This window comes from Pituophis catenifer, unplaced genomic scaffold, assembly GCF_029215685.1.
Source record: "Pituophis catenifer annectens isolate HBS135680 unplaced genomic scaffold, rPitCat1.0.hap2 SCAF_9, whole genome shotgun sequence".
NCBI classification, from domain to species: domain Eukaryota; kingdom Metazoa; phylum Chordata; class Lepidosauria; order Squamata; family Colubridae; genus Pituophis; species Pituophis catenifer.
In genome coordinates, this window is record NW_027256889.1 from 341,364 (window position 1) to 359,414 (window position 18,051).

The following is an 18,051-nucleotide window of genomic DNA, read 5'->3' on the forward strand; positions in this document are numbered from 1 at the left end:
AAAAGCCAGAGCTCTCGCTAAAGAGCCTCTGATCAGTCTGAAATGTTTGTCTAGCACTGGACAAGGGTCAAAAGTCAAGGGTGCCCAATGTTTCCGCCTGCGGGTTCCTGAGCATGGGGCATGTCAGAGAGGGTCAGGCGGGGGGGCTGTGCAAGCGAGATGTGGCTGGGGCCCAACAGGAGGCTGGCCTTCCACTGCAGTGTTTCAAGGACGGCTTCTGGAGCACAAATGGCCAGGAGAGGCTTATTTGAGGGGACACAGAATGTTGAGGCGGCTGCCAACCTTTCTTGAGGCTGGGGCAGCTGGATGTTTCCCCATAAGCTTCAGGGATGTTGTGAGACCGACATATGGACACAGGAGCCCCCTGCTCTGCGAGCGTTTGTAGCATGATGTCCTCCAGGGGGGTGGGGTGGGGGCAAGGGGACAGGCTCAGCAGGAACACAGTTTTTTTTGCCTTGGCAGTGTCTGGCACTGGCAGGGCAGCTCCTGCACTCCTACAGGGGACCCTTCAAGCCAGCAGCAGGTGCCGGGATGCTTCTTGCAGTGCAGGGCTGACGCTCAAGAGATGGCACTTCCATTTTGTTTTTCGGAGGGAGGGGTCCATTTTCTCCTCCATGGTTCAGGGCTGCCCTCTCCTCCTCCCTCTGCCTCTTCCATCGCTTGAGGCGTGGAGGCAGCAGAGCCGAAGTGCTCCATGCTGGGTCCCCACTGCAGGTGGCCTAAGAAATGGCTGCAAACCCAGACCCCCCCCCTTGCCCCCTTCCCTTCTGCCCTAAGGGAGATGTCTGGGGCCCCACTGTGTCCGGTGGGGCACCTGGTGGTGGGTTGTTCGAGTTGTGATTAAAATAGGTGACTATGCAAATCTTTTAAAGAAATGAGTAGACAAGGATGGCTGACAAACACTCACACATAAAACACACAATGCTTTGCTCCCTGCAGGCAAAGGCGAGCAGCCACTCAGGCGGTCCCCAGCCTGTCTCAGGACTTTCACAGGTAATCCTCTGGCCGCCAGATTTAGGGGGAATTTGGGCACCACAATCTCCAGGCAAAGTCAGCCCCCCCCCCCGTCTGCTTAGCAAGGCGAGTGCTGCCCCGGATAAAACAAATCTGAGGGAGTTTGGACTTCCTCATTGCCCAGCATAGAGCATATTACATTGTATTTTGGCTTCTGCAGAAGAGTAGATTCCCAGCTCTGTTCCCCAGCAGCAAAGTAGGCCTGCCCCATGTTTTGCCCCAGAGGGCCAAGGCTAATGCTGTTTCTCCCTCTCTCTCAGAATGATTCATATTGCTGGAATAATGGAAGCTCAGCTGCTGTCGTCATTCTCCATTGCTGGGCCTTGAGGAGAGGCTGGGGGCAATGCTGCCCTGAGCTGTCTCAGCTTGTTCCAGGCTTCCCCAACGCCGGCTGTGGTGTGCCCATGTCCCGATGGAGATGAAGAGCATCTTCCTGCAGGGAGCCCAGCCCAGACTATGACAGCATATCGGCCTGTGCATGAAAGCTGCGATGTGGTGGGCCTGGACCCCACAGGGGGCGATTACTCCTCTCCAGGATCCTGGTCCCAGAACGGCTGCACCCCACATGTGGATGATGCCTCTCCTTTGCGACCAGCTACCACAACCCCTGCTGTGCCAAAAATGGGGGTGCGGGCCCGGATTGCCGACTGGCCTCCCAAAAGAGAAGGGTTGAAGGATCCAGCTGCCCCCAGTGCTGCCAAAGCTCCAGAGGCCCCGGGCCCCATGTTGTGGGAGCTTCAGAACGGGCAGCCATCTAGAGAGGCTGCCTTCCCGTTGGGGCCGAAACCTTCCCGGCGCCTGGCTCGGAGGAGGTCTAAGGACACTGAGTTCCAAGATGGGTGGCCGCACTCTCCTGGCAGGGTGTTCCTGGCGCTGAGGAACAGGAGCAACAGTGAGGTCACCCTGAGCGAGTGTGACCTGGAAGCCGCAATGGAGCCCCGGGGAGCCCGGCTGGCTGGCGGCCTGCCCCTCTTCCGTGAGTATGGCAGCACATCTTCCATCGACGCGCAAGGCCTCTCTGAGCAGAGCTTCTACGAGATGCTGAAGGAGTTCCGGAGTGGGAAGGCAGTGACTGGGCAGCGGCAGCGGCTGGTGGATCCCTTCCATACTGCCAAGAGCACCAAGGCAGAGGCCCAGGCAGAATCAGGATTGCCTCTTCACCCCAAGGAGAAGCCCCGCAAGAAGGGCCTCCGGGCAGAGGGGGGTGGGGGGGACTCCATCTTCCGGAAGCTGCGGAGTGGCCGGGTGGAGGGAGACTGCAGCAGGGCCCTGGGGGAGGCGGAGGAAGCGGGCCGGGGCTGGCTGTGCCCGAAGGGCCTGGCCCACTATGACGTCCAGAGCCTGCTCTTTGACCTGAATGAGGTGGTGGCCAGACGGGTCTGTGTGGCTCAGCGGAGGAACACCACCACAGGGGCTTCGGCTGCCTCCGCAGGCTCAGCTGCTGCCGTCTGCAGCCTGGCCGGCTTGGATGTGCCCAGCACCTTCTTCAGTCCTGAGGACCTGAACTCCAAGGAGAATCTGGAGCATGATCTGGGGGACAACAGCAGCAACAGTCTGCTGCTCAGCTGCCCTCACTTCCGCAACGAGATTGGGGGCGAGGGGGAGCGCAACATCAGTTTTTCACCTGCCTCCATGGGTGGCTGTGGAGAGGGGGCCTTTGCGGAGACAACCCCTGCCCCTTACTGTACAAACGCCAGCATCTCTGTGCTGGAGACGCCACAGGAACTGCAGCGCAGTCTCAGCCGGTTGAAGCACTACAGCATTGAGCACGTGGACCTGGGTGCCCGGTACTACAGGGACTACTTCTCTGGCAAAGGTTGGCACTTTGGGGCTTTGCCGTTTGGGGTGCTAGAGGGTGAGTGGTCCCTGAGGAGGTGGGCAGTTGAGGATGAGGCTTGATCCCAGAATATGCCCACATGAATGGAGACAGCAATCCCAAATTTCTCCTTTCGGTTCCCCTGGTGCACCTCTTTCCCCCCCCCCTTCCGGTCCCTTCAGCTGCAGGGGCTGTTCTTTGGCTTAGTTGGGCAGCCAGGTTTCAGCCTTGCTGGAGGAGCTTTGGAGTGGGTGGGCATCACTGCCGATTGGTAAACAATGGCTGGAACAATGGGGCAGTCGAGGGCAGGGTGCGCAGGATGAACAGCTAAGTCTTTTCCCCCTCTTCCTCTCTGCCCCATCAGAACATTTTAACTACTTTGGGGTGGATGAGAAGCTGGGCCCCGTGGCAGTCAGCATCAGGCGTGAGAAGCTGGAGGACCATCGGGATTACGGGCCTCAGTACCAGTACAGGATTATCTTTCGCACCAGCGAGGTAAGTTGCTGTTGCTCGGAGGCACTGGAGGTCCTGCAGCTCGGCAGCAGTGGGTGAGGCAGAAGCTGCAGGATTTGGGACATGGTGGGTTTTAAAAAGATCTCTTGAGAGTCCCTGGGCTTTAATCCCCATTAATTCCCAAACTAGCTGGGAGATATACCTCCTCCTAGTGCGGAGAAGCTCAAGGGGCAGGAAAATCATCCAAGACGGGTCTCTGGTCTTCTCGGCTGCTGTCCTACCAGGACATCAGGAGGACAGTTAGTCACTGGGGATGCAGCTTAGAGGCTGCCTTAATCCTTTCTGTGGGAGGGTCTCCTGCCTGAGAGTTAGAATCCCACAACAAAAAGGGGTCCCCGTAGCCCGGGTGTCGAGTCCCCCTTCCATACTGAAGCCTCCCTAGCTTGACCATCTCTAGGAAAGGAACCAGCAACTGCATGTGCCCTGGCAGACAGCTTGTAATCTTCATCCTTTTTCTGCAACATTCAGCTGGGATCTCTGGTGTAGTTCTGTCCTCGCTCATACTCCCTTCTGGAATGATGGTGGCTCTCTTTCTGGCCCCTTGGATTTCTTGCAAGGCTGAGGTCCATCTTCTTTGCAGCAGGCAGTTTCTGTCCTCCTGGCCCTCCTCAAAGGGTGGGGTCTGGGCAGCAGGTGGGGTCTGACTGATTTATAATATACAAGTGATCCACTTGTTCAGTGACGGTTTGAAGATACAGTGGCCTGAATGGGGAGACGTATGGGTGTTTGTAACTCTGGCCATTGCAGTGTCCCCCGGTCACAAGATAGTGACTTAAGTGCTTGGCTAAATAGAACATCGCAGCAGCCTTGGGTCCCACAATTGCCATTCACAGCCTTCACTGCTCCCTTCCAGCAAGCAAAGTTGCTGGAGAAGCTGGCAGGAGGTCACAAAAGACAATCACATGAGCGCAGGATGCCACAATCAGATGGGACTCATCTAACGGTCGCGGCCAGGACTGATAGAATGCCATCATAAGTCAGTCCAGTGACGTGATGTTGTGTGTTGCTTAATGGTGGAGTTGCTAGTCCGAGGTGCCACAAGTAAGCAAGCACAGCCTGTGGAGATTGGACTCTGTCTGACGTGAGCTATTTGTGAAGCAAGTCCATCCGAGCCAGCAGAGCACATGGCAGCGCCAAGAGGGCCTGGCCGTGAAGCTGGCAGTGCCAGTTCCTGCCTGGGAGGAGCATGTCTGCTGTGCCCAGCACTTCTCCACTGAAAGGGAAGGAAGGCCAGCCTGAGCCCCCTGTGGGCCCTGCGAGACACCAAAGGCCCTTTAGCCCTGCAGCTTAAACTTCCCAAAAGGGCTGCTTTTGCCTTGCAAGGACAGTCCGAGTTATTCGTACCCCCTGAAAACCCTAACTGTCCCTTTGACCAAGGGTCGAATGCGTTGGACCCTGGCAAACTGTCTGAAGTAGTGAATGGGGCTGCCGTCTCCATGCGGCATCTTGGATTTTGGGTGGTGGGTCCATTCCAGGGCCAAGGGGCCTTTTCTCTGAATGTGGTGGGCTGGCGCTCCTGCACATTTCCTGTTGTAAGATAAAAATGTCTCCTGGGCTTTTGCATGCTGGGAGTGAGGCTAAGAGATAAAGCCGTTTGTCCTGGATAGTGCAGGGATGGAGCCTTGGGCTCCTTCTAGCCTGTCCGATGGTTAGGGATTTTCTCTAGAGCTCTTTCTCCCGCATAGAGCGCCGTTCTGGAAGACTGTCCAGGAAATTTCTGAGGCTGGCTTGATGGCTCTTCTTGTCCTCGCTCAGCCCCAGTGTAGAGGATGTGGCCCACTGGCCCCAGGCACAAGAGGGAGCCCTCCCGTGGGCAGCCCTCTGCTATGCTGTGCCAGAAGAGGGGAGTCCAGGTGGCCCTTGGGCCGGGCCAAGCGTCATTCCTGCCTCTCTTTCTGGGCCCTGCAGTTGACCACCCTCCGTGGTGCCATCCTAGAAGACGCAACACCCACTACCACCAAGCATGGCACCGTCCGTGGCATCCCCCTGAAGGACGTGCTGGAGCATGTGGTCCCCGAGCTGAACATGCACTGCCTGCGCCTGGCTCTGAGTGTGCCCCAAGTCTGTGAGCAGCTGCGGAAGCTGGACGAGCAAGGAGTAAGCACCACGGGTGCAACCTGGGTGGTGATGGAAGGCTTTCCTGCCTGCCCATCCACCTTGCCTGTGGCTCAGGAAGGCCCTGTTCTTTCCCAGAGCCCCCGTCCCAAGAGTCACTGGGAACCCTGACCCTAACCCTTGGACCCCACCTAGCTCTGAGGGGGCTCTTCCTGCTTTCCCCCCAGCTCTGCCGGAAACATAAGGTGGGTGTCCTGTACTGCAAGGCTGGCCAGAGTTCAGAGGAGGAGATGTACAATAACGAGGAGGCAGGCCCGGCCTTTGAGGAGTTCTTGGCCCTGCTGGGGGAGAAGGTCTGCCTGAGGGGCTTCCGCAAATATGCTGCACAGCTAGACACCAAAAGTAAGTTCTTGCCAAGGGGGGCTTGGGGGCTGGTAGGGTGGGACACACTGCTGGCACCATATCTGTCCTCTGAGGGACTCAGCCACCCTGTTGAGTCCTCCCTGTTGCTTCTCTCACAGCCGACTCCACTGGCACCCACTCCCTCTACACGACCTACCAGGGCTACGAGATCATGTTCCACGTCTCCACGATGCTTCCCTACACCCCCAACAACAGGCAGCAGGTACCGGGCACGGCAGGTGGGGGCCTGGCTCAGAGGAGAGAGGAGACTGGCCTTGGGGGTCACATGGCGCATACTGAGCTGTGGGGTTGTCACTAATTGTGGGGCTCAATTTAGTGGTCTTGGCCATTTCTCTTTTGCACCATGACCCCCCCTCATCCCACTGGGGAGGGAGTCCATGTTTCCTTCTGGTTTCCCAAGCCGCTGGCTGGGCTCCAGGCTTCCTTCCCAGGCTCTCAAGTGCCACCCTCCTTCCAGCTGCTGCGGAAGAGACACATCGGGAACGACATCGTCACCATCATCTTCCAGGAGCCGGGGGCTTTGCCCTTCACCCCCCAGAACATCCGCTCTCATTTCCAGCACGTCTTCATCATTGTCTGTGCTCAGAGTCCCTGCACAGAGAGCGTCCGCTACAGGTAAGGGTGCGGGTCTGGGCAGAGTTTGGGCTTGGCCACCTGAGGAGGCGAGCCTCCGGGCCTTGATTGCATCCTGGCGTCAGTGGACTCCTTCAGCTCTCCAGAGGTCGGGCCGATTAGGCGGCCTCTCTTGGACGACAGATCAGGGCTGCAGGTGATCCTCGCAACTCCGGCTTCTTGGGCAGCTGATCCTCCGATCTTGGGCCCTTGGGTTGAAGTGGGCCTCGGTCCTGCTCCTTGGGATTGGCCCACAGGGAACGGCCGAGTAACCTGGCAGCGGCCTGTGTAGTCTCAGCCACAGGCCTGTGTTTTCATTTCCATGTCCCAAGTGTGGCAGTGACTCGCTCCAAGGATGTGCCCCCCTTTGGGCCAGCCATCCCCAGTCAGGCCACCTTCCACAAGTCGGATGTCTTCCGGGATTTCCTGCTCGCCAAGGTGATCAATGCCGAGAATGCCGCACACAAGTCGGACAAGTTCCACACCATGGCCACGCGCACGCGGCACGAGTACCTGAAGGATTTGGCTGAGAACAGCGTCACCAGTACCCCCATCGACTCCACGGGGAAGTTCAACCTGATCTCACTGGCCTCTAAGAAGAGGGAAAAAATGAGGGCTCGGGCCGGGGCTGAGCAGCAGAGTGCGGGGGCCCTCGTCTGGCGAGTTCTGGCCCAGGACTACTCGCAGGGAGCAGAGATCGAGTGCCTGCTGGGTATCTCCAATGAGTTCATGGCCCTCCTGGACCTGGCCACCAAAGAAGTCGTCTTCAATTGCTTCTGCGCAGATGTGATTGGCTGGACGCCAGACAATTGCAGCCTCAAAATTTTCTATGGACGGGGGGACCACATTTTTGTCCAGGCCCCAGAGAATAATCCTGAAGATGTTAAAGAGATTGTGCAGAGACTGAAGGTCAGTAGCACCCCTGCCCACTGATTAGTTAAGATGCCCCCACCATCCTGAGTGGAAACTGGTATTTCTGACCCCGCCCGGGGTTGTATGCTTTCACCCAGGTCATGACCTCTGGTGCCGAGACGGTAGAGATGACCCTGCGGAGGAACGGGCTGGGGCAGCTGGGTTTCCATGTGAAGTTTGACGGGACGGTGGCCGAGGTGGAGGACTACGGCTTCGCCTGGCAGGCAGGCCTGCGGCAGGGCAGCCGGCTGGTGGAGATATGCAAGGTGGCTGTAGTTACCCTCACCCACGACCAGATGATCGACTGGTTGCGTACCTCCGTCACTGTGAAAGTGGTGGTGATTCCACCACACGAGGATGGTGTTCCACGCAGGTGAGCCTCTGCGCCTTCAGGCTCCCTGCCAAGCCCCAAGGCTACCAGCCTCTACATTGCTCTCCTGGCTCCTGGCCTTGGTGGGAGTTTAGAGCTCCTCAGAGAAGGGCTTTTACTCTGCTGGGTTGATTCTCTTGGGCTGCGGTGCCCCTCTTGGTGGTGGCTGTCCATTCTTGGTCTGGGACCCCCGGGAGAAGACAGCTGGCTTTTGAGAGGGGAACCACTTGGGCAGATCCTGTTGGGATGACTGTGGCTTCGGCAGCCGGTAGGGAGTGGCACCAGCGGCTCTTCTGGCAGGTACCGGGGCTGGCTGGGCATCTGGGCCGCTGTTCGGGAAAGCCCCTGGCTCAGAGGGGGAAGCTGCTGGGAATCCCAGCTGCTTCTTGGAGCGAAACAGAGGCAGGCCGGCCGATAGCTCCTCAGGTCAAAAAAAGGGGTTGAGGGAGTCCTGGGGCTCAGAGTGCAGCTGCTCTGACCGCCTGTGGGGCTGCCTTCGTTTTAGGTCAAGGTGCCACTGCCTTGGATCTTGCTTAAGAAGCCGCTAAATGCGTGTGGAGGGAGGCAAGCCCAGAGGCCAAGGATTCCTGTGGGCCTCTCAGGCCTGGGGTGGCATCCAGGCTTAAAATCCAGTAGGCCGTGCAGAAGGGGAACTGCCGGGGCTTGGCCCTCCCCTGCTTCCTTCTGACTCTCCAGTTATCACTCCTCTCCACTGTCTTGAACGTCCCCCCTTCCTGCCTGAGAGTCGCTTGCTGTCTCCTCCAGAGGAAACCTGCACAGTTAAGAGAAGGGAGGAGGAGGAGTCCCCACCCAGCTCCCAGCTTCCTATCTGGTTTTCCAGGTGTGGTTTGCAAAGCAAGTGGAGGCATCCAGTGGCTTCCAGCAACGCCTCCCTCCCTCCCCGTCAGCTTTAGGATAGGCAGGGTAGGATTTATTATTATTTTTTTATTTTATTTTATTTTATTTCTATACCGCCCTTCTCCTGCGGGACTCAGGGCGGTGTACAGCCAAGATAAAACATAGCATATAAAATTTAAAAAACAGTTTAAAAAACAATTAAATAATTTTGGCCCAAAATTTAAAACAACCCAATTAAAACCGAATTCAATTAAAACTGAGAGGATCCTGCACTGAGCTGGCTTCCGCCTGGCAGCTGGGCTGGAGGGTGGCCATCTGGTGGCTTTTTTGCTGCATGGAGTCGGGGAGGTGGGTGGCAGGTAGCGAGGCCTGGCCTGGGGGAGTGGCTGGGCAGGGGGTTGGAAGCTTGAGGTTGCCCCAGGCTTTGAGGCATCTCCCGTGTTGGCAGCTACAGAGCCGGCTTAGATGGCTCCGTCTGCCAAGAACTGCATGTTGTGAGCGGTGGAGGAACCCCCACCAGCACAGGGTACCTGAGAAAGGGGGGCTGCCAGGGCTGCCCCCCTTCCTGCAGACTAGGCCGCTTTTGGAACCTGCTTGGCCAAAGGTTTGACTAGGGGCAGGGGGGCAACGATGCCCGCCTCTCAGGCACCGCAGTGGCTGGGCCCCCTCACAGGCACCTGAAGCAGCCCATGGTAGGGCCTCGTGGGCAAGGGTCTAGGTAGGCTGTGTCAGCAAATGCTTGAGGGTCTTCAGGGGGACAGCAGTGCCCCTGGAGCAGGTCCTGAAGTGGGCGACTGGCAGGCAGGACCAGGAGCAGGAAGGCCGACCTCCATGCCTGCAACTTCTCTTCACGGAGCTGCCCGGCACCCTTCTCTGCACGCCTCCTGACGCCTCCTGAGCGTCTCTCTCTCTCCCTCTCCCTCTCCCTCCTCTCCCTCCCTCTCTCTCTCTCTCTCCAGGGGGTGGGCCGAGTCCCTGAAGGTGAGCGCGATGGAGACCAGAGGAGAACCCGAAAGCTTGCCTGGGGGCTATCGGCCTCCGTATCGCAGCAACTCAGCCTGGCAGTGGAGTGGCTCTGCCACCCAAGGCTCCTCCCAGCCCCCCAAATGGGCTGAGCAGCCAGGGCATGGCCAGTCCCAGTCCCTCACCAGGACCCCAAAGCAGAGCACCCTGACCCCTTACCGCCAGGTCCAGCCTCTGCATGGCAAAAGGTGAGGAGGAGGGGAGGCCTTGGGGCTCGCTGAGAGCCTGGGCTCCGATGACTGTCAGCCAATGTTCCTGGCCTGGCCTGCAGACTCCATGCCAGGATGAATTTTGGGACTTGGAGCCTTGCAGAGTGTGCTCTGCTGTGGCCTCTGGCGGATGCAGCCTGGCCAATGGCCCTCTTCTGCCTCGGTCCATGGCCCCGCAGGAGGCCTGCATGACTCCTGGGCACGACTGTGGGCCAGGCAGCCGTGGGCCCAGTCTTCAGAGCTCTCCCTCTTTCTCTAGGCCCGCCAGCTTCCCAGAGACCCCCCGTGTCGTTTCCTCCTCCCAGAGTGGCACAGAAAAGAGCCAGTCGTACCGGCAGCCCTCAGGCAGTTTCTCTGTTCCGGGCTCTTCAGGAGGCTCCTTCGCCTGGTACAAGCCCTCACCGGACAGGTACGTGGGTGGATGCCCAAGCCCTGGGTCCCGCCCGCTTGACCAGCCTGTTTTTCCATCCCGCGGATTCTCTTTGAGCAAGGTGCTGCCCGCTGGCAGCAAAGATGCAGGGTTTGTTCCAGAGAAGCAGAAGAGCGCCTGGCTCCGGGGGTGGGGGGCTTCTTTGCTGCGTAGCAGTTTGCATCCCACTCCAGTTCCAGTTGCAGGGCTGGGGGGGGGGGAAGGCTTTCCTTCAAAGAAGCAGCCAGAGGCCGCGCTGGGACAGACCTTGCAACCCCACCAGGAAGAGGGGCAAACCAGGAAATGCAGAGAGCTCAACTCCCAGCCGTCTCTTTGTCATCCTGGGCTGTTTGGGTGGGAGCCGCTTCCTGCCTGAGCTGTTTGCTCTGGGGAGTAGCAAGGGGCTGCGTTGGTAGAGGGGCTTGGAGTGGGAAAGATCCTCTCTGGGCTGCAAACGGGGTCTGTCGGCTCGAAATGTTGACCCTGCCCGATTCTGCCTCAAGAGAGGCTGTTAATGAGAGAAGGGGGGAGGGAGGGAGGAGGGAGATCTCTCTCTCTGCCCCCTCAGACGCCATGGACAGTTGCCAAGGGGCGTTCTGATGCACACCCAGGGTGCCACCTATGGTTCTTGTGCTGCATTGCTCCAGCCGAGGGTCTGGCTTGGCCTTTCGGCCTAGCCTTCCACCCCTTCCGGATGCCCCTCCATTGCCCACCCATGGAGCCGAGTGCAGGAGGAGCTGGCTTCCTTCTTCCGCTCCTGTGCCCCTCTTCCCTCCCTCCTTTAAGCCTGGTATTTTTAAAACCTGCTAACAAATGGGCTGGGTGGTGTTTTTCCCGCTGTGTCGGTGGCATTCTCAGCTGCCCTGTTTTGCTTCAGCTCTGTGCACAGATACGTGGTCCCTTTGCGGCCTCTGGGGCCTTTTGAGACGCTCTGTCCCTCTGAGGTGATCCCGAACGGGGACTCCTCTTCATCCGGCAGAGGGCTGGCCAGCCAGGAAGGCACCATGGAGAGGCTCAAGCCTGGTGAGCACGGATGGCGGGCATAGGGGGGTTTGGTGGTGTGCCTGGGCTGAGATTTTGGAAGTGGCCTCTATGCTGAAGCTGCCAGGCATTGGGGAGGGGAAGCCTAGCCATGTCCCCCTGGGCACAGAGAGGGCTGCCCTTCCCAGCATGGGGCCGGACAGGCGGCAGGTTCCTGGGGCCACCCCGGGAGCTTCTGAGAAGGGCAGGCTGCTATTGCTGTCTCCTACAGCCTGGCATTGGGTAATAGAAGCCTCACCCAGGATGGTGGTGGAGGAAAAGAGGGCTGGCAGAGGCCAGCCCTCCAGCCAAGGGATGGGACTGGAGAAGCAGGAAACCAATCGCCTCCCACCTGGAGGCCCCAAAGGAGCGGCTCCCCCTAACCCTTCTCCTTGCCCTGCCAGAGCTGCTATGGCACATGCCAGGCCCTTCCAGATTCTCAGCGGCTTCCGGAAACAAGAGGCCAGGCCAGTGGGAGCTGCTGGACTCCCCAGACCAACCTCCCAAGGTGAGCATGAGCTCCTGGGGCTTGCCTGTTGGGTACCTCCCTTCATGTCCGAGTGGCTGACTCCCCCTCCCCCTGCAGGGAGAGGGGCAGACCTCCAGCAGCAACACACTCTCCAGCAACGCCTCCAGTGGCCACAGCGACGACCCAGCCGATCCTGGCGACGGCGCACCCGAGCTCTGGGCCAAGGGCGGGGTTTCCAGCAACAGCGGCATCGATGCCAGCGGTGCCACATCCATCCGGCGCGACCGAGTGCCTGTGTCCTCACCTCTCTTTGGCCCCGCCCTCCCCGAAGGCCATAGCAAGAGGACGGAGGTGGCCTGGCCCGCTGGCCACTTGGGCAGACAGAGCTGGAATTACTGCCCCAGGGCCTTTGGGAAAGGCGCTGGCGGCCCTGCCAGGGGGGGAAACAACAGCGCCCCAGAGCCCTTCTGGCAGGCCAGGTAACTGCTGCCCCCCAACATAACCAGGACCCTGAACACGTGATGGGTTTGCAGGCCTGTTGGGCGCCGGGGGCGTCTTGCAAGATGAGACCTGATTTTCAGAAGGAGGGACCTCCTAGGTGAATGGCGAGGGCCTCGGGGCCAGACCTGTCCTTGATAGCAGCTCCAGTCCTGATTTTTCCAGGGTTGGATTTGGGGTGGAGCTCTTCCCTCCCCACCCAAGAGAGGCAGGTGCCGTGTGTCCAGGGCCAAGCAGGGGGACGGGCAGGATGCCCCAGGTGCTGCTGAGGGAGTGGCCCCTGCATGGGCAGCTGGGGGCCCAGTTATCCGCAGACTCCGTCTCTCTTTCAGCCCCAGTGGTTCCAGGGTGAGCTACCCCATCCAGGTCTACAAGACCCCCCCTGCAGACGGCTCCCAGGCGGCTCCTGGACCCCAGGCGAGCTCTTCCCAGCTCTCGGCTTCTGTGCCCAAGTCCTTCTTGTCCAAGCAGAGCAGCCGGAGTGCTAGGCCCCAACCCGCTGGGTGGAAGAAGAGCTCCGAGGCTTCGGCTAGGCCAGCTCCCTTCACAGAGTCCCAGAAGTGAGCGCCGGCAGGGGGCAGCAGTGAGCCCTGCTTTGGGTGGTGCCATGGCCAGCTGCTTTGTCTGGGGGTGGGGGGCGTGAAGGCTTCTGATTGAGACTGAGGAGTGTGATTGACCCGCCCCTGTACCCACAGAGGAATTGACTTGAGCACCAGGAACGTCTTTGGACAGCCTCGCCTCCGAGCTTCTTTGCGAGACCTTCGCTCCCCACGCAAGGCCCACAAGTCAACCATCGAAGATGACCTGAAGAAGCTGATCATCATGGACTCCACCAGCCTGGAACAGGAGGATGAGCTGGTGCGCGCCCACCCCCAACCGCCTTCCTCTCCATGGAAGGGGGATCTGCTGGAGGGGGGCATTTTTAGAACCTGGGGCATAAATGTGTCTGAGAGCTTCGCACTGGCTTTTCCCCATTAGAGCTCCAGGTCTGAGTGAGCTGGTGGGGAGGGGCTGAGTGAGTGAGCTGAGGGGAGGGGCTGGTGCCTGAATGCTCCCCTGGGCCTCTTGGTGGGATCGAGTCTTGGCAGCCTTTACGCACTGGAGGAGATGACCACTTAGAGGCTTCCCAGGGATCCCGTCCAACTGTTTGGGGATGAGGAGAATTGAGAGACACAGACTTGCTGGGTCTTTGAAGAAGGTCTCCACTCTCCCCCGCAGACCCCCCAGAAGACACTCCAGCGGACCCTCTCGGATGAAAGTCTATGCAGCGGACGGCGAGACCCCTCCTTCACCAGCAGCGCCTGCTTTGAACAGCCCCTCTCCAGTGACATGCTCTTCACCAGCACCCTTCCTGGGCGGAGGCCGGCCAGCAGCGGCCGGGGGGGCTCCTTGGAGAAGGGTGAGTGGGGGGGGGGCAGTGTCGGTCGCAGGCAGGCAATGGGGGTCCCTGTCTTCCCTGACATTCCTAGGGTACAGGGGGAACCCCAACATCCAGAGGAGGAGGAGCTTGCCTGGGGACCCGTTTCCACCAGCAGGGCTGCCTGCATAGGTTGGCTGATGGGTCTGGGGGCCTCCTCCCTCTCTGCAGGCACCGTCTCTGCCTCTGAGCTCTCCCTGACCGAGGTGCGCGACCAGTCCCTGCGGTGCCTTGACCCCGCCCTGATGCCCCTGCCGGACACAGCCGCAGGCCTGGAGTGGTCAAGCTTGGTCAGTGCCGCAAAGGCCTACGAAGGTAAGGGCGTGCACCCTCTTCCTTCCTCCTCCCCAGGCAGGTGACGCGGCAGCCCAGGAAGGGGAACGGGGTCTCTAGCTCTGCTTCCAAGGAGGCGGGAAAGGACTTTGGCATCAGGCCCCAGAGCCAGCTGGCTGTTGGGAGCCTTGCGTGCTTTGGGGACCTCTGCCTTCCCTGGGCAGCCCTGATCCCTCCTAGCTTTCTTTGCTGCCCATGTATTCCCCCACCCCCCGCCATGGCATGGGGGAGAGCAAACCCTTCATGCAGAGCGATGGGGAACAAGCATCCACAAAGTGCTTTGCCCTCCAGCCCAGATGCTCGGCTGCCCCCAATTTCAGGATGGTAGAGCTGGTGTCAGCAGGAGCTGTGGTAGTTGCTTGTCAGCGGTGCCACAGCTTTCTTGGCCAGTCTGCCCTCCCCCCACCCCATCCCCAGCCCGCCACCTGCCTGCCCCCTCTGGAGGGAAGTATGCAGGCAGCCTGCATGTCAGGGCACAGCTCCTTCTTTGGCCCAGGCAGGTGTCTCCCTCACTGGCAGGTCTGTTGGCTGCCTTCAGCTGACACCACCTTTCTGGGCAAGGGCATGCTGGGTAAGGGGAGGGGCTGACTCCCCAAGTCATGGTGAGAGACGGGGGCTCAGGGTGCTGCCTTCTCCTCCTCCTGCTGCCCAGTCAGCCAGCAGAAAGGTAGGCAAAGGCAGAAGACCGGGCAAGACCGGCCACTGTGCCAGGGTGGATGATGGAGTTTTCAGCAGGGCTTTTCCCCACATGGGCTTCATGCCAGCTTTGCCTCTTTTCTGTGCAAATTGGGGACGTTGGCCCTGGGCTACTTTCCCTGGCAAGGCAGAGTGTAGCTGGCAAGGGGCGATGGGGGCAGCTGGGCTGAATTCTCTGAACTCGGAGTTGGAGTCTACGGTGGCACATGGAAGCCAACAGTGAGAAGGCCTGCCGGGATACCAGGGTGTGGGTGGGAGGGCTGCTGCTTAGGGGCTAGGTTGGGCCTTCAGCCTGGACTCTCCAAACAGGGCTTCCCTTCCCTTCCCTTCCCTTCCCACCACCCAGGGATGTCTATGGCCTTGCAAGTGGTGCTCCATCCCCTTAAATGTTTCTCTTGCCCCAGAGAGGGGCTTCCAGGACCTGGGCGGGGGCTGCCTTCCAGGCCATATGAGCCCTGACTGGCATGGCTCTCTGCCCTGGCAGCGGTGCCAGTTTTGGGCGATCGGGGCCTGCAGGTTTTCGCCTGACAGCCTACAGATTCTCCCCCTCTTCTCCACCCCACCCCCAGTGCAGAGAGCTGTCTCCCTCTTCTCCCTCCATGAGGCCATGTTGAGCCCAGATGCGGCACCGGCTGGCAGCCCCGGCCTTGGGCATCTGAGCCTGGAGAGGCAGCCAGCGCCACATACTGCTGCTGTCTTAAGGTGAGCAGGGGGCGGGGGGGGCAGACGTATGTTTTGAGAAGAGGGTGAGAAAACTTCCTCACGGAAGGTCATGTTTTGGGGGGGGGATGTTGGGACCACCAAGGTCTGCCTGTCAGTCTGGGTGAGATTGGTGCCCCGCCTTGCAGGTGTACCTCCTCCCACCTCCATGTGACTTCAGCCCTCCCCTCCCCCCTGGGCTTGGGGTGTGGGTGTGCGGCCTTCGTTCTGGACAGCTTGGGCGGGGGAGCCCCTGGCAGAGCCTCTCCAGGAGCCCCGGGTGGGCTTGGCGTCACAGCCTCTCCGGTCTGCTCTTGCAGCAAGCAGCAGCTGCCGGCGGATCTGACAGGAAAGGTCTCCCACCTGGAAGCGATGCTGAAGCAGCTGCACAGTGACCTGCAGAAAGTAAGGAGCTGGGGGGGCTTGGCAGAATCCCCAGGGGGAGGGACGAGGCTGTGAAGGTGGGACCGGGCTCTGCATGGCCTGGGACTCCCTGCTCCTTCTTGGCCTCTGCAGGAAAAGCAGGACAAGGTGGTGCTGCAGGCGGAAGTGGCCACGCTCAGGCAGAGCAACCAGCGGCTGCAGGAGGAGTCCCAGACCGCCAACGAGCAGCTGCGCAAGTTCGCCCAGATCTTCTCCAGCGCCGTCGACAAAGAGGAGCTTTGAGCAGCTGGGGGGGGCGGCGGCGGAGGGAGAACAGGCGTGGCATCTGCACAGGGGGCTCCCTTGGAGAGTACGCTGCCAGTGCCCTGTCTGCCAGCTGGGCTCTGACCCCATGGCCCCCTTTGTGCCTCGGCTGGAGAGAGGGTCTCTTGCGACACAGGAGGGGTCCTTAAGCCCTGGCTGGAGATGGCCAGCCAAGCTTCCCCCCCCACCAAAGTCAAGCACCATCAGAGGGCCAGTCTGTGTCCAACAGGCTGGGCGGCCAAGTCCAGCCAAGCTTCTCAGCACTTTCTAACAACTAAATTATTTTCTAGGGAATGCAGAGCGCCTCAGGAAGTTTAAAAAAAAGTTTAAATGTCTACATTCTTTATAAAACACTATATTTGTATCAATGGTACTGTTTGTAATCTTTTTCAATTGCATTTCTGTGCATGCAACTGAATTCAGCACACTTGGTTTCTTCCAGTGGCAGCAGGGATGGGACCCTGTCCTGGCACAAAGCCATAGAGGCCCAGGGGAAGGCTCCTGGCTGGGGGATCCGCCCCCCATCCCACACACCCCCCAGGCCCTCCCGGGTGTCTGCTCTGGAATGTGAGGGCTTCCTGCCTCGCCTCCTACCCTTGTGCCAGTCCTCTGCTGGGCCGGCCTGGCTGGCAGCAGGGCACACTGAGGGTGCTCTGTTGTCTCCACTACAGGGGCCCCTTCCACCCAAAGGGGGTGTTGGTTGAGAAAAGGGGGGTGTCTGTCCTGCTCAGTGACCTGCGGGGCCCTTCACCCTCTTTGGCTGAGGCTTCTGCCAACGACAACCTGGAGCAGCTGGCCTGGACCATTTCTCTCCCCCCACACACACTTCACATTGCAAAACCAGCGTATGATCTATGCGAAGCACATCCTGTCCCGGGGGTTGGCCCAGACCTGCCAGGGGTCAGCCTTCCTCCCCCTTCCTCATCTTTCCATCTGCCAGGGTTTCAGGGAAATAAGAAAGGGAGGCGAAAGGGCTCCCGGCCAGAGACGCACCAGCTGGCTCTCTCGAGCACCACTGGGGCTGCGGACGACCTCCCCTTCCACTCTAGCCTTAATTCTGCATGTGGGCAGAGGGGCTTCTGTCTCCTCTTGGCCCCCAGTGCTGGGAAGCCATTTGCGGATGAGCCCAAGGGGCTCTCCAGGAATCCCCACTTCCCTCTCTGGGTGAGTCAGGGGGAGACCAGTGCCAGGGCCCCCTACTGCCTCTCTTCTGGGCTCACCACCCCACAACCTTCCTAGGTTTTTTTTAATTTTGTAGTGGGACCTCACTGGAATTTGTATCCTAAGGATTCCCCCACACACACACACACACTTTCTAGAAAGAATTCCTCGGTTGTGGGCACGATGTCTCCTGCAGCTCCTCATGTCTATCGGTTGTATTATGTGTTCGTTTTTAATTTTATAAGAATCTTTGCAGATCAAATCTGTTTTATTTAATTTTGCTCTGTCTTAAAGCTGCTGATGGAGAGGACCATCAGTTTTTGTAAAATAAATTCTCTAATACTCTGGAAATCTCAGCCTACTTTTTTGGGGGGGAGGCAAAGCTCCGGATGGGAGGGGGGATCCCCTCCAACCTCAGCTCCTAGAGGGGCTCAATGTTCAGGTTCTCCATTGTCAGGGTGCCTGGGGGACCCTGACCGAGGCTGGAAAGGGGCTACCATTCCGATAGCCACCCCCGGCCAGTATTTGCCCTCCCATTGTCGCAAGTGGGGCAGAGAGAGGCAAAGGCAGCGATTCTGACCACATTTAATGTACGTAACAATCCAAGCACACAAAAGTTGCAGGCAACGGAACAACACAGCTACACAAGAGGTTGGCAGGGCAAGGCCCCCACAGGCCTCTGGCTGCTCCCAGGCGTTTCTGTCCCTGGAGTAGCCCACCCACCCTATTTCAAGGCTGCCCTTTTAAAACTTTCTTCTCCCCCCCACCTTTAAAATCATAAATAGACCCCCCCCTCAGCCTTGCAACAGCTTAGTGGTTACCACCCCCCATTGCTCTTGGCTCTCCCTCCCCCAGCC

The 18,051-nt window shown here is 59.3% G+C and overlaps 1 protein-coding gene across 1 annotated transcript; it reads left to right on the forward strand.

Annotated features, from left to right (window-relative positions):
* Nucleotides 1-745: 745 nt before the first annotated feature.
* On the forward strand, nucleotides 746-17,536 carry SIPA1L3 (signal induced proliferation associated 1 like 3). Its single transcript, XM_070950158.1, has 21 exons — nucleotides 746-993; nucleotides 1,275-2,830; nucleotides 3,195-3,325; nucleotides 5,252-5,440; nucleotides 5,626-5,800; nucleotides 5,920-6,023; nucleotides 6,279-6,436; nucleotides 6,766-7,342; nucleotides 7,444-7,718; nucleotides 9,533-9,784; nucleotides 10,065-10,214; nucleotides 11,092-11,237; nucleotides 11,639-11,742; nucleotides 11,821-12,182; nucleotides 12,534-12,761; nucleotides 12,897-13,059; nucleotides 13,420-13,600; nucleotides 13,790-13,933; nucleotides 15,217-15,349; nucleotides 15,667-15,751; nucleotides 15,863-17,536. The coding sequence occupies exons 2-21, from the start codon at nucleotides 1,471-1,473 to the stop codon at nucleotides 16,010-16,012; spliced, it is 5,067 nt and encodes a 1,688-aa protein (XP_070806259.1). The 5' UTR covers nucleotides 746-993; nucleotides 1,275-1,470; the 3' UTR covers nucleotides 16,013-17,536.
* Nucleotides 17,537-18,051: the final 515 nt, after the last annotated feature.

Bases quoted from the DNA above. Each gene is read 5' to 3' on its own strand.
- SIPA1L3 (XM_070950158.1), top strand. From the start codon at position 1,471: ATGACAGCATATCGGCCTGTGCATGAAAGCTGCGATGTGGTGGGCCTG. The intron at 5,441-5,625 runs GTAAGCACCACG...CTTTCCCCCCAG, and splicing joins GGAAGCTGGACGAGCAAGGA to CTCTGCCGGAAACATAAGGT. The intron at 10,215-11,091 runs GTACGTGGGTGG...GTTTTGCTTCAG, and splicing joins TACAAGCCCTCACCGGACAG to CTCTGTGCACAGATACGTGG.